The sequence below is a fragment of the Solanum pennellii genome, chromosome 11 (assembly GCF_001406875.1).
Source record: "Solanum pennellii chromosome 11, SPENNV200".
In the NCBI taxonomy this organism is placed as follows: domain Eukaryota; kingdom Viridiplantae; phylum Streptophyta; class Magnoliopsida; order Solanales; family Solanaceae; genus Solanum; species Solanum pennellii.
The window spans coordinates 45,495,653-45,510,517 of record NC_028647.1 but is presented as its reverse complement, the minus strand read 5'-3'; the positions used below and the strand labels follow the sequence as shown (position 1 = coordinate 45,510,517).

Sequence of the window (14,865 nt, the reverse complement as noted above, 5' to 3'; positions counted from 1 at the left end):
TACCGAGAGTGTCTACCATTGAAGGTGAAGAAGAGGAAGGAATTCGACGGCATCAGCTGAAGGATTAGAAGCGGCATGATAATGAAGTGTTAGGGTTTGAGAGACGAATGTTAATATGATTTATGAGGAACTAAGTTGCTCGGACTCGGGTTTGAGTGTCTGATACGTGTGCGGCTCCAGAGGTCGGATCCTTAATGATCTAATTCTTAAGATTCGGGGATATGGATCCATGTATGGATACGGTTGCGGGGATTCACCTAAAAACAATTAAAATATCCAAAAAATAGAGTTCTAAAATCTAAATTATGTGATATTATGTGGAGAACTTGAGGAGAATTTTGGAAGGAGATTAAAGGAAAAGGAGTGACATAGAAATTTCTATATAAAAGGTATTCCATTTTTTCAATTTGACCTTAGTTTTTTTATTGATTATAGAGATCATTAAAATTGTCCAGACTATCCCATCGATTTTGGTCAAAGTACCCAAAATCAGTTGACCAAGTCGGGCACAGATCCCACACCCACAACCACGTCGACATGGGTGCTGCACCAAAAGTGAAGAGTCCGAACAACTTAGGGGAGGAATGAGGTATGAAAAGATTAGGGTTTTTGAGGGACTGGCTATAGAAGTATGAAACCTAAATGTTAACTAGAGTATATGAAATGAATAGGGCTATTCTTTGTAAAGGGCTATGCTGGGTTGCTAGTCCGGTTAAATCTTCTAAGTTTATAAGATATAGATATCGATTAGGTGTTTACGTTTACGCCATTGACACTCTCCTTTATCCCCTTTTTGCGTCATCACTAACTTATTGGATGCATGCAATTTTTTTTCTTTTGCCTTATAGATATGAAATAATATTCTTTACTTCATCTTTTTTTATATTTTGGTAAGGATATTCGATAGGCACTTACTTACACAATGTTTACACTTTCCAATATCCTCTTTTTGCTCCTCGGTCAATAACTTATTTAGGATGCAGGTTAATATTAGAAGTGTTGATGAGGCTGTAGTGATTGGTGCTGCGCTTTCACTGTCTTCTTCAGCTTTTGTTCTGCAGGTAATTTCTTAGTAAGCTACAATGGCCTAATATGTTGCAAATGCCTTATACTTTTTGAGATGAAAAGGAGTGTGCAATGAGCAAATGCCTTCTACCTGTTAAAGGCTTTTATTTGAAAAAGTATTCTTTCTGTTAAAGATTCATTTCTTGGCGAACTCTTTGGCATCCCTTATTAATGCAAATCTAGGTGCAATTGCAAAGCTGCAACATTCTAGGTTGAACTTTAGTAGGGATATATTTGCATGGATCCCTTGTAATGATGTTTTTTAACACGGACGTAAGAGGACAAATAATTACATCATCAACAAAACCTTCTTTACACCAAAAGTGAAACAAAAAAAAACAGTGCATCTTGATCTTCTGTTGAGAGCTATGAATGTCTACAAAACATCGTGAGTTCCTTTCCTGTCACAGAGTCCACGAAATACATGCCCCTTCCTCAAATTGTCTTGTGTCAAGATTGCCTTTTTAAGCACTAACCAACGAAAACATGCTACTTTGAAGAGCATGTTCAGTTTCCGGACATGTTTCCAATGCCATGCCCAAAAAACCTGCCAAGTTTTGTTTAAACCTGCATAGCAGAACCCACAGTGAAACTTCCTCTACTACACCTATTGCCCACCAGCCTATCCTTTTGTTCAGTAGTACCTATCAAGTTCTTTAACAGCTTTAAAAAGTCAACCAATCTACTGTTTTCCAGTCATTTAAGAGCCTGCTGAAGCTTAAATTCCTCAGCCACTATGAACTTTAGATCCTTTACCAGATTGAAAATGTCAGGCAAAATATCTTTGAAAGGATCATTTGCAATCCAATCATCATTCCAAAATGAGGTCCTAACACCATTTTCCTCTGTTATGCTCACTCTGTTTACAAAGTCTATCCATAGTGCTTTTGTGACGCCCATACACTAATTCCGTGTGTAACTGACACCATCTTTCAACACCATGTACTCTATATTTTTCACTTACCACCCTTCTCTGTAGACCTGGTCCTCCATAGAGAATGTTCATAGCCAATTTATAGAAGGCTCTTGTTATGTTGTCTCAGATTTCTTATTCCCAAGCCCCCTCCTCCTTGCTACAAGTCAGTGACTTCCAGTTCACCAAGTGAACACATTCATTCTCTTGTTACCCTGCTAAATGAAATTCCTCTTTAAAGCATCAATTTTTTCTGAATCTTTACTGGTAAGTGGTACAGGAAAAAGGGACATCATATGTGTAGGAGTGAGTCTAATACACTATCCACCAAAATAATCCTCCCTTCTAGTGATAGATAATTACTCTTCCAATTGGTCAATTTCTTCTCACATCTTTCCAATATCTCCAATATCCTGTTCAACTATTATCTTCACTGTTGCACTGTTGAACCTCAGACTTTAGGTTCAAATTTAGTCTCATTTTTTCCAAGACTGATTAATCTAGTCAGATGCAACTTAGTCATATACACGTGACTTGGCTGTAAGTAGGAATCCTGTCGACAATGTCCTCTTCATACTCACATAGCTCTTAATCTTGAACTCGGATTGACGAGCGGTTTGTTTTGCTGGAAACACGACTCAAACATCTTTAATTGGATAGGTAGTACAGCCTCTAACTCTCTATATCCTGTGAGGTATGTTCATTCATTGTCAAACCATAAACATGGTCACTTAGTAGTGTGCCCAATTGATAAAACTTACAACATTTGGCTTTACTTTCCTCCGAACTTACTCTTTTAAGACCAAATACATTCCAAATATTTCAAGTTCAAGTAATTTTATTAACTTAGTCTTATGCCCAATGTAATTAGAAGGTGTTACAATAATGGCATTTTGGGTTCAACTTATTTTAATTACTTTATTTGGAGCTTAGAAGGCTTCTTTTTATCTCATGACTGTGGCTTTGTCTTGCAACTATCCTAAAATTTCTCTAGTATCTAACGTTTATTTTGTACTTCAATTCTTTTCCGTTCTGACAAGACCAAGTTTTCTAGAAGTTTGCAAAGGTGTAGGTGTAGGTGCTGTACTGCATATCTAATAAGATTTTAAGCAGGAGCTTAGAACATCATCCTGTAACTGAATTTTAGTACCTTCAATTTTAGAAGACAACAGATGTCTTTACATAGTTCCAGCGTCTGTAGATATAAAAATAATGTGGTTGCAGTCCTACATCTTTTACATGTTTTAACACCACTGACCCATTTTTTTAGCTTATGAGGGACTTAGTTTTTCTTTTCCTCATTGTTTATTTTCTTTTTGTGTAAGTAGAAAGATTTTCTGAAGATAGGATTTTGGAAGCCAGAGATGTTGTAGCCTGTATACTAGGACATAGCTCCCATCTGCCTATTTTGAGTTAATGGTCAAGTGGAATGTATGCTTAGCCTTAACACAGGCTATCATCTTCAGAATGAGCCATACTGTTTGAGATAATATGCTCCCTAGGAGACATCTTCCCTATCATCTAGGACAAATTGACCGAGCATCTGACATCCTTATGCAGCCATTGTAGACAATGATGTTCATGGCAGTATTTTGGAGTGCGTGAAGCGAGAAAAAGTGACAGGGCCCTACTTCGCATAAAGTGCGAAGCGAAGTGCTTGCTTCATTGAAGTGAAGCGCAATTTAAAAGAGAAAAGACCAAAATAAATACAGACAATAAATACAAGAAGAAGTGCCAATTAAAAACTAAAAAGTAGATATCACAAAATCTCCATAGACCATAGGACAAACAAAATCAAAGTTTATTAATGGATCAACATCTAATTCTTATTCTTCTACTTCTACAAGGTTGCCAAAATCTTGTATTCTTCCATTTTCATTATATTGCTATAATCTTAATCAACTTCATCATCACTTTCAACTTCATCAACTAAAGATAGGCTTGTAGCTACTTCTTTTTCCCTCCTATGTAAGCTTGAAGTATTCCTCATTAAACCATAATGGTTCTCCTAAACTCCATTTGTCTCCGAAACAACACCCCAAGTGAAAGCATAATCAACAAAAAAATTGCTTTATCTTCATGAAATTCAGGGACTCAGGTTTGCCATTCATTAGCATCATCAATATTGTCCAAAAGAATTGGATCAATTACATTGCGAGTGTTGTAACGACACCACAATGTTCTATTGTATTTTATGAACATTAGCTCATTAGTATAAAACCATCTCTTGTAGTTTTTTCTATTTTTGGTATACCTCTTGTATACATGCATGTCTTTCCGAAACATTAATAAAATTATTATTTAATCAAATAAATAAAAATTTCTATATTTCTGATGTCAAAAATTTCAATTAGTTGAAGTTATAAATCATAGTGTGTTTGTATTTTCTCACTTGAAGAGTTATGTTTAAGATAGCTTACGTTCATAAGTTCTTCACTTCTATAAGTTTCAGTTTCCTTCCATATTACATTATTTTTGAGTTGAGTTATGCAAATTGGATACAAAATGTTGTTCTATTCAATTGATTTTTTCTTTTGTAGAAACTTGTTATCAAACTTGACAATTGGTATGGGAAAATATCTCAAGAAATTAAAAGGTAAATAGATTTTATCAAATGAAAAATATATCAAATTTGAGCTATTTTTGACAAATCATCTAAATGATTAGGATCGACATTTTCAAATTTACTGGATTTTCTATTTCTATTTCTTAAAAATAATATTCAATAGAATTTTGTTGAAGAGAGGAAAAATATCAAACTGAACTAAGATAGGTGCTGAGACAGGACGCATGACTACCTGAATGATAACTAAAATGTCTAACAATAAAGAAGTAAATAACTGAAGTGGAGCCCTCCAGAAGGCGAGGAGGTCTCATCGAAAGCTGATGGAGAAGATCTCAACGAAGCACCTGCTATCGATCCTGAAAACTGTATCTGCATCTTTAACTAAAATGTCAAACAATAAAGAAGTAAATAATTGAATAAGGAGCCCTCCGAAAGGCAAGGAGGTCTCACCAAAAATTGATGGAGAGGATCTCAACGAAGCGCATGTTATCGATCCTGAAAATCTATATCTGCCTCATTAAAAGATGCAACGCCAAATGGCGTCTGTTAATGAAATGTACAGTATGGCTCAATGAAACAATGATTATGCTGAATATACTTAACTGAAAGAGTAACTCAGAAGACTGTACCATAGATAACTGTAAAGTAACACATGCAAATGTATTGAAAACAATAAAGCTTTACAACTTAGATATATGCAATAATATCAAATGCTAAAATAGTATACTTTTCGTGGGAAGTTTCTCTAATGCACAACTATCACTATGAGCATTGTGAAAATACAACGTCTTGTCCACGTTGCTAGAGTCATCCAATACTTTGCTAGGGTAGAGGATGAACTAACTAATGGATCCAACATCTAAGCCCTTACCAGGGCTTATGAGGAGTCGCCCGAATCAACAACACGATCCTATCCTACTCTAGTTGTGCAGTTATGGGGTTTGGATTATCTGAACCCTTACCAAACTCGGTGCTCAATACTACCCCCAAAATAATGCAATAATGCTCAATAACAGTATGATGTCCCATTTAGGGAAAAAGGTCCCACTTTAGTTAATACTCTAAAATGCTTCTCTATAACTATACTCAACTTGCTTTAAAATCCTATGCTTTATGAAAACTGACTTCACTTTCTCAAAACTAAGATATGCTCTCTTTAGCTAACTATGCTTTTCTTAAAGGAAATAATGCACTTGAAGCAATTCATGATTTCTTGAACCCTTTGTGAAATATTGCTTTAAGATTTGGAATTTACTTTACTCATGAAAACATTTCATAAGAAATCAATATGACAAGGTCTTCAATAACTCTTAACAAATAAAGGGTTCATGTGGTATATTAAGCATGAATCGATAGTCAAAGATCATTAATAATGTGAAGTAGTGAAATCATGAATTCAACAATAGGTATAAATAGTAAATTCGAAAATTATGAATCATGGGGTAAAAACCCTACCTTTGATCTTACTAATTAAAACTGTAGGTGCAGGGCGTAATGAAAAAACTGAATCCCTCACTATGATAACCTTACTTACCTTAAACGTTCTACAGATCTTGACAAAGAACCTTAACTTGGAGAATGATCAAGAAACCTTTTCTTGAGATTCTTGAATTCTCTTCCTTGAAAACCCTACTGTCAAGAATTAAGATTTCTATCAATGATTTATGAATAGACGGAGGGATTTGAGTTTGCAAGCTTGAATTCTATGAAAAAGGACTTACCTTGATGGAAAAGGATGAGAGGAGGAGAGAAAACACTTCTAGGGTTTGAAAGAATGGTTAAAAGTGAGAAAGATCAGACTAAAACCGACTCAAGTGATTTCCTGTCGTCCAACAGTGTTTCAACCGGTGAAACACCTATCCAACATTATTCAAGCCAATGAAATGCATGTCCAAAACAATATGGGGGGGTTCTATGGAGCAAGTCTCCCATTGCTTTCGCAACCCAGTGGGGACAACCCCCCCAAAAAACGAGTTTTCCACGCGGCGATCTTTATTTGAAATATGAGCCGCTAAAATTTCTCCCTCTTCTGAGCCCTTGAGATTTTACATATCAGCTTCAGAAGATTCAATTGGATCATTCTTGGCACAGAAGAATGAGGAAGCAAAGGATGTAGGTGTTCCCATGAAACGAACCGATGCCACATTCCGCTAGGATACTGGCTGACACTTGGACACCGGGAAGCTTGCCCCAGGGTCCTTCGTTTGGAACTGCCCTTTTCCTTTCCAAAGTGTCTAACAAAACTAAAATGATCATAACTTTTTACTCTGAACTTCGATTGATGCAAACTTGTTGCCATTGGAAATAAGACTCATAGAACTTTAATTTGATAGGTTATGGATTACCTAATCTTTGTATGTTGGAAGATATGATCGTTCGAAGTTGACCCTCCCATGAACTAATGCGAAAAACTTAGCTAGTAGGAAGGTTTTGAACTCAATTTACTTGGTCTCTTATGACCCCAAACCACTTCCTATACTTGGTAAAGAACCTTAAATCACATGAGCAAGTAGGACATCACCTGGTTCAAGCTCATATACTTACGACAAACGATTCATATTCTAAGAGTAGAGTTGCGAGGTGTTACAAGGGAGTTAAGATTTATTAATCTTAATTTCATTTTATTCCTCTTGAATCGTTAGATACTTCCTCCGTCAATGTTAACCAATTCTCAGAATATATTATGTGAGGACACTACATGTATCAACATTGTAATAGAGCCCATCAACCTTTAGAGCATATATTGCATCATCAAATAGAAAATTAGAAAGCAAAATAGGTCAGATAAAATGTACCGATCCAGGAACTAAAATATATGCTTAGAATTTGATGATAGGTAGAGTCATGCTATACAATGAATATCTTAATGGAGTACTCCACTTAATTAGATAGACAAATGTGTTCCCTTCTCTCACTCCACCCCATCCCTTCCCCTTTTTAATCCAAAGTACCATTTGCACTTGCAATTACAAGATTGCAAAAAAAGGAATTATTGAACTTACAAAGTTGTTTTACCTCAAGAAATGGAATTCTACATATGCTTTGGTGAGTATTACTTGGAATTTTGATCTCAAGAATATGGGTGCTCGCAAATAAAATTAGCAGTATCCCGTTTCCCATTTAACATAGGAACCTATAGAGGGTGCTGCTTCTTGGTGAAATATTTGTCTGGTAAAAAATATATTTAATGTTCAGACTCATAAAATTCCTTGCATCATATAAAAATATAAACTTGAGAAAATTAAAAAAGCAAGTACCAATTTTAGAGCTTATAGAATGCTCTTTAATTGATATTACAAAGTGACCAAGCTTATATCATGCAAAAAAATAATGGAAGAACATAAATGAGGGTTAATGCTGTGAATTCCCAAACTACTTCATTACTCCGTAAACCATCTACACTGGATTATATATGTATATTCATCTAATTTGATCAAAGACTTCCTCATAAGCAGGTATTTAGATTTACATATCTAGTACAAATCTGTAGGAAACTTGCCATGGTAATACTACACCATTTAGTTACTGGATTTGCAGGAAGTAAACGAAGTCTTTCCTTCCGAAATATGTCAAACTGGGTAAAATTTGGACAATACCTGAACAATCCTTACACAGAACAAGACATAGTTTTGCAGAAATAAATGCTGATAATAAGCAGCTACATCAACCAGTGATTTTTCAATAGAGAAAAAAATGCAACGAATGGATAATGAAATTATCTAAACTTGTGCAAGTTATAAAGTGAGAAAAAATATCAGATGGCAGTAGGAGTAGAAGATAAATGAGCAAAACTTAAAGTTATGAGATGAAAACGCTTACATGGAACTTGTTATTAAAAAAATCTTTATAATTAGCGATATTAATGGGAGTTATTATTTACATTTAATAGGATCCCAATATTTAATGGTGAAGGAAAGGGTGTTATGTTTGTCTGCTTCTAATTAAATATATATATTTGAAGCAATATCAAGTTGAAGGATATTACAGTCACTTGACTTTATAAGGTTAGTTTCGTTCAACTTTTAACTTGAGGGCTTCTCGCTTATAATATAGTATGATTTGCTGATATGATGAGAAGAACCTGTCTTGTACCGTTGCAGTACCTTCTTAGTATTTGTCATTAGAACTTTTTCCTTAGTATCAAAATAAATTCGCTGCAATGTGAAGCTGTTCAATTTTATTATTTTTGTAGCTTTATATGAAAGATATACCTAAAGATGTATGTTCTTATTAATTCTGAAACTGTTTGTAGAGAAATTTCATGTGTTTTTGCCTGTGTATTCTCGTTCTTATCTCTAGTTTTCTTATTTTTCTTTAATCTCATTAGCTTTACTGAGTCTAGTTTTCTTATTTTTCTCTAATCTCATTAGCTTTATTGAGTCTAGTTTCCTATCATGAAAATTGCTGAATTAATGTGGGGGTTTTACCCTGTGTTAGAAGAACTTGAAATTATTGAGTGAATGGATCTATGGATTCTGTGCTCAGTTTGGCATAATTTTAGATTCTTGCAGAAAAGGGTGAGCTTCCAACTAGATTTGGATCGGCTACATTGGGAATACTTCTTCTTCAGGTTATATTTGCATTTTACATTTATGATTATATATACCTGTTCTTTTTGAAATGGTATGGTATTGTCGATATAAAAAAACCAGCACTACAAGAGTTCAGCGTTTACCCAGAAAATAACAATAAAAAAGAAAACCCTGTGTGTCTAACCAAAAGATTCCAAGAATTGTAGCAGTATTTCACTATCACTCGTCCTATCCTGTTTACACCAAAAAGAAATCAACAAAATACAACCTAATTTGATCTACAAGAATGAATTCTCTTGTCCTTCAAAGCATCTGCTAGACTCCTACTACTCTCTTTCCATATGCACCACCTTTTTTGTATTCCAGGCCTTCTTCATTTGCTTTGACAGTCCCTTCCTATTCCAGCATGACAGTAACTCAGTGGTAGAGTTTGGCATCACTTGTTTAATTCCCAAAATGTTCAAGAAATTTTGCTACAATCATGCAGCAGCTTTGCCATGCAGGTATAGATGTTTGATAATTTTTGCCTCTTCTTTACACATATGACACCTGTTAACTATTTGGGATCCCCATCTCTGTAAATTGTCCAGAGTCAAACAGGTTTTTAGACGCCAACCATACAAAATATTTAACTTTATAGGAGCTTTTGACTTCCAGATTTGCTTCTAGACTGTGAGAAATATATGGGAAAATATTATTGAATTGTGTATCTAAATTGTTACATTGAGACCCTATTTATAGACAATACGTTGAAATCCTTTTCTAACTAGGATTCCTATTCCTATTCTTCTTCCTATTCTAAGTAGGAATATATATATATATATTTCTATTCTAACGCTCCCCCTCAAGCTGGTGCATACAAATCATATGTACCTAGCTTGTTACAAATGTAATTAATACGAGGACTTGGTGAAGATATCTGCAAGCTGATCATTGGACTTCACAAATTTCGTAACAATATCTCTTGAGAGTATCTTCTCAGACAAAGTGACAGTCAATCTCAATGTGCTTAGTCCTTTCATGAAACACTGAATATGATGCTATATAAAGAGTTGCTTGATTGTCACACACATGTTCCATATGATCAATTTTGCCAAAATTTTAGTTCTCCCAGCAACTGTTTGATCCAAACTAGCTCACAAGTTGCTGCCGCCATTGCTCGATATTTTGATTATGCACTAGATCGAGCAACCATACTTTGTTTCTTACTCTTCCACGACACAAAATTACCTCCTACTAAAACACAATATCCGGATGTTGAACATCTATCAGAGGGTGATGGTGCCCAATCAACGTCTGTATATCTAGTGATATGCTCATGACCTTGATCCTCATAGAGTAGTTCTTTACCAGGAGCTGACTTTATATATTGTAGGATACGAACAACTGCTTCCCGATGAAATATACAAGGGGAAGTCATAAACTGACTTACAACACTCACAGGAAAAGAGATGTTAGGTCTAGTTACTCTGAGATAATTTAATTTTCCAACGAGCCGTCTATACCTTTGGATACTAAGTGGCTCCCCCTTTCCTAGAAGGAGTTTGACATTCGGATCCATAGGAGTGTCAATAGGTCTACATCCCATCATTCCCTTCTCCTCAAGAATGTCTAAGACATACTTGCATTGAGAAATAACAATACCTGATCTAGACTTAGCAACCTCAATACCATCTTGACCATTACGAGTGATAACAATATCATCAACGTACACAACCAAATATATACAGAGATTTGGTGCAGAATGTCGATAAAATATAAAATGATCACCTTCACCACGAGTCATGCCAAACTATTGAATAATTGTGCTAAACTTTCCAAATCAAGCTCTAGGAGACTGCTTCAGACCATAGAGTGACCTTACGCAATCGACATACAACAAGGCTACTAGACTCCGCATGAGCAACAAAACCAGATGGTTGCTCCATATAGACTTCCTCCTCAAGATCACCATGCAAAAAATCATTCTTAATGTCTAACTGATGAAGAGACCAACGACGAACGACAACCTTAGATAGAAAAAGACAGACAAATGCTATTTTAGCCATAGGGGCGAAAGTCTCACTATAATCTAGCCCAAATATCTGAGTATACCCTTTGGCAACAAGGCGAGCCTTAAGCCGATCAACCTGACCATTTGGACCAATTTTGACTGCATAAACTCAACGACAACCAACAATAGATTTACCTGCAGGAAGAGAGACAAGCTCCCAAGTACCACTCTTATGCAAAGCAGACATCTCATCAATCATAACATGCCTCCATCCAGAATGACAAAGTGCTTCACTTGTAGTCTTAGGAATGGAAATAGAGGACAAAGACGATGCAAAGGCATATTGGGGTGATGATAGACGATGATAAATCAAGAAGGTATAATGAGGGTTAGTATTTCGATTGGATCGTATACCTTTTTGAAGTGCAAGCGGTTGGCTAGGAGGAGGCAATTCCACAGAACGAGCAGGGTCTGGCGCATGCCATGAATCATCTGGGACTAGCGCTGGACGCGAACGGCGATGAAAGTTAGGAGTGGTGGCACTACAACTGGAGATGTAGAAGTAACAGTAGATTCCTCAAAAGGTGGTACATGTAAAGCCTAAGGTATGGGTAAGACCATAGATACAGCAGGATGATCAGAAGACGTATAGTAAGGTGAGACTCAAAGAATGTAACTTCAGAGGACATAAAGGTAACGATGAAGATCATGTGACTTACAACGATACCCTTTTTGAATTCGAAAGTAACCAAGAAAGACATTTGAGGGCACGAGGGGCTAATTTATCTTTCCCTGGGCTAAGTTATGAACAAAGCACGTGCTCCCAAATACACGAGGGGGGATAGGATAGAGATATGACTCAGGAAACAATATGAAATGTGGAACCTGATTCTGAATAGAAGATGAGGGCATTCTATTTATTAAATAACAAGACGTAAGAACTACATCTCCCCATAAACGCAGTGGAGCATGGGATTCAAGAAGAAGACTAGCGAGTAGTCTCAATAAGATGCCTATTTTTCCTTTCTGCTACACCGTTCTGTTGAGAGGTGTATGGACAAGTAGTCTGGTGAATATGCCTTGGTGAGTCATAAACTTCTAAAATTGGGAGGATAAGTATTCTAAGGCATCACCACTACAAAAAGTACGAATAGACACACCAAATTGATTTTGTATTTCAGTAAAGAAACTTTTGAATATAGAAAATAACAAAGAACGATCTTTCATTAAGAAATCCCAAACCCAAGTACATCTTGAATAATTATCAATGAAACTAACAAAATAAGAAAATCCTAAGGTGGAATTGACTCTACTAGGACCCCAAATATCAGAATGAACTAATGAAAAAATAGACTCTGAACGACCCTCAGTAGTACGTGAAAATGTAGCACGAGTGTGTTTCCCAAGTTGACACAACTCACAATCTAATTTGGATAAACTAGACAAACTAGGCACCATCTTATGCAGTTTTTGAATAGACTCGGATGTCTCAAAGGTTTGTGAATTAGATTTGGGGAATCTGTAACGGAGCATGCTTTCAATGAATTTGAAGAGGCAAGGTAGTAAAGGCCTTGTGATTCATGTCCTGATCCAATCGTCTATCCCGTAGTGCGGTCCTGCATGAGAAACAAGTTATCAAGAAAAGTTATGCTACAATGTAGAGCCTTCGTCAAACAACTAACATATGCTAGATTAAAAGGAGAACCAGAGACATAAAGGACAGAGTCTAGGTTGACATAAGATAGGTGTTTGGGTTTTCCAACCCCTTTTGGTTTTGTTTGGATCCCATTGGCTAAAGTAATAGCTGGAAGAGATAGTGAATAAACAATATCGGTCAAAAGTGATTTATTACCAAAGATATGATCAGATGCCCCTGAGTCCATGACCCATGATCCAAGAGTACTAGACTCTGACACATAAGCAAAGGAATTACCCGCAACGGAAACATCATGTTATGCAACCAAAACTACTTGTGGAGACATTTGTTTATTTGCACGATACCGAAGGAACTCATTATATTTTGTCTGAGCAATATGAGCATTATTGGATGGTTGATTTGGTCGAGCACTATATGCTACTGGTGGAGATGTTTGTTTACTTGCGCGATTTCAAAGGAACTCATTATATTCCTTAAGAACAATAGGATCATAATTGGGAGGTGGACCATGAAAAGTATAATATATATCACGAGTGTGTCTAGGTTTATGACAATGACTACACTTGGATCGAGGTTTCCCAAAAGGCCCTCCCCCTCGCCGATTCTCCACAGACTGTTATGTACGCTTTTTTGTGGTTTGAGATGCTAGAATAGAGGAGTCAACAATGGGTGATGAAACTTCTTTGAGTGGGAGGTGCAGCAAGACGAATCAGACGAGAGAATAATTCATCAAATGAGGGAACTGTAGGACTGACTAGAATCTGGTCAGCACATAGTTATGGTCAATAGAAAGTCCAACAAGTGTAAGAACTAGAAACAATGTCTGCCTTTGCTTTTGTTGCTTTCCACGTTTGTAGTGATGGCATCAACGTCTCAAATTCCTCTATGACTGCCAGTACTTGTCCCAAGTAAGTAGAGATATCGGATTCTTGTTTCTTTAAGTTGGTCATCCGAGATATCACATCATAGAATCGAGATATGTCATTACTGTATAAAGCATGTGCCTTTTCCCAAACTAAATAACATGTCTGAAATGGGCGAACCAAGGGCATCAACTTAGAATCAATGGAGAGCTAAAAAAGACTACATAATTGGGCATCCACTTTCTCCCATTGTGCTTTGGCTCTTGCACCTTCGTCACTAGACTTTGTCTTTTCATCTACAACACAAGCATTGTTTGTGAAGTGATCTAGAACACCCTTGCACCACAACTCAAGTGAAGAAGCCCAAGCTAAATAGTTTGAACTTCCAATTAATGGTTCTGAAGTGATTGTAAGGCTTGAACTTCCAATCCCTGTAATTTTTGGAGCCAATAACATCACACCCGAAAGTCATCTTTTTCGAAATTTGGCTTGAAAAGAGTAAGAAACTTGCTGGAAACTGTCGAAATATACCTACAGTGGCCTGAAAATTCTGATTTCGCTGGGAACTTGCCGGAAACTGCCTGAAAATCACCGAAACCCTAATTTCGGTGATCGGATCTAGAGAAAACTGAATGGATTCTGGTCGGAAATACTGGGCGACCACAACAGAAGAAAACAACTCTGATACCATGTAAGAAATATGACACGGTGACTTGAAGTTCTCACCTATGCTCTGATACCATGTAAGAAATATATCGAAAAAATATTATTGAATTGTTTATCTAAATTGTTACATTGAGACCCTATTTATAGACAATACATTGAATTCTTTTCTAACTAGGATTCCTATACCTATTCTAAGTAAGAATATATATACATATTTCTATTCTAACACCAATAAGAAGGTTGATTCACTTCTTTCATGAATATGTTATAACATGTCTTGACAGTATAAATCCCCTTGTTGTGGCTTTTCCCTATCAGATAATCTTCATTGGTGGGAAATAGGGGCAGTTAGGAGCTTATTCACCGGACCTTGGTTTGTCGGAGGTGATTTCAACATTGTCAGGTATGCCTCGGAGAAAAAGAACTGCTCCAGAACCTCGGTATACATGAATGAGTTTTCTGATGTAATTGAGGAGATGGAATTGATCGATTCACAATTGGAAGGAGGGGAGTACACCTGGGCCAGGGGTCTGGGCCAGGGGTAGTAGCACGGAAGTTGTATTAAGAATTAATAGAATACTATATCCTACTGAATGGGGGGGGGGGGGGG

The 14,865-nt window shown here is 36.5% G+C and overlaps 1 protein-coding gene across 1 annotated transcript in view; it reads left to right on the top strand.

Moving 5' to 3' along the window:
• Positions 1-14,865, top strand: part of LOC107004491 (K(+) efflux antiporter 3, chloroplastic) — a 58,121-nt gene that overhangs the window by 17,783 nt on the left and 25,473 nt on the right. Inside the window, exons 6-7 of the mRNA XM_015202695.2 lie at positions 984-1,061; positions 9,046-9,114. Coding sequence (XP_015058181.1) covers positions 984-1,061; positions 9,046-9,114 — 147 coding nt within the window. The remainder of the gene's footprint in view (positions 1-983; positions 1,062-9,045; positions 9,115-14,865) is intronic.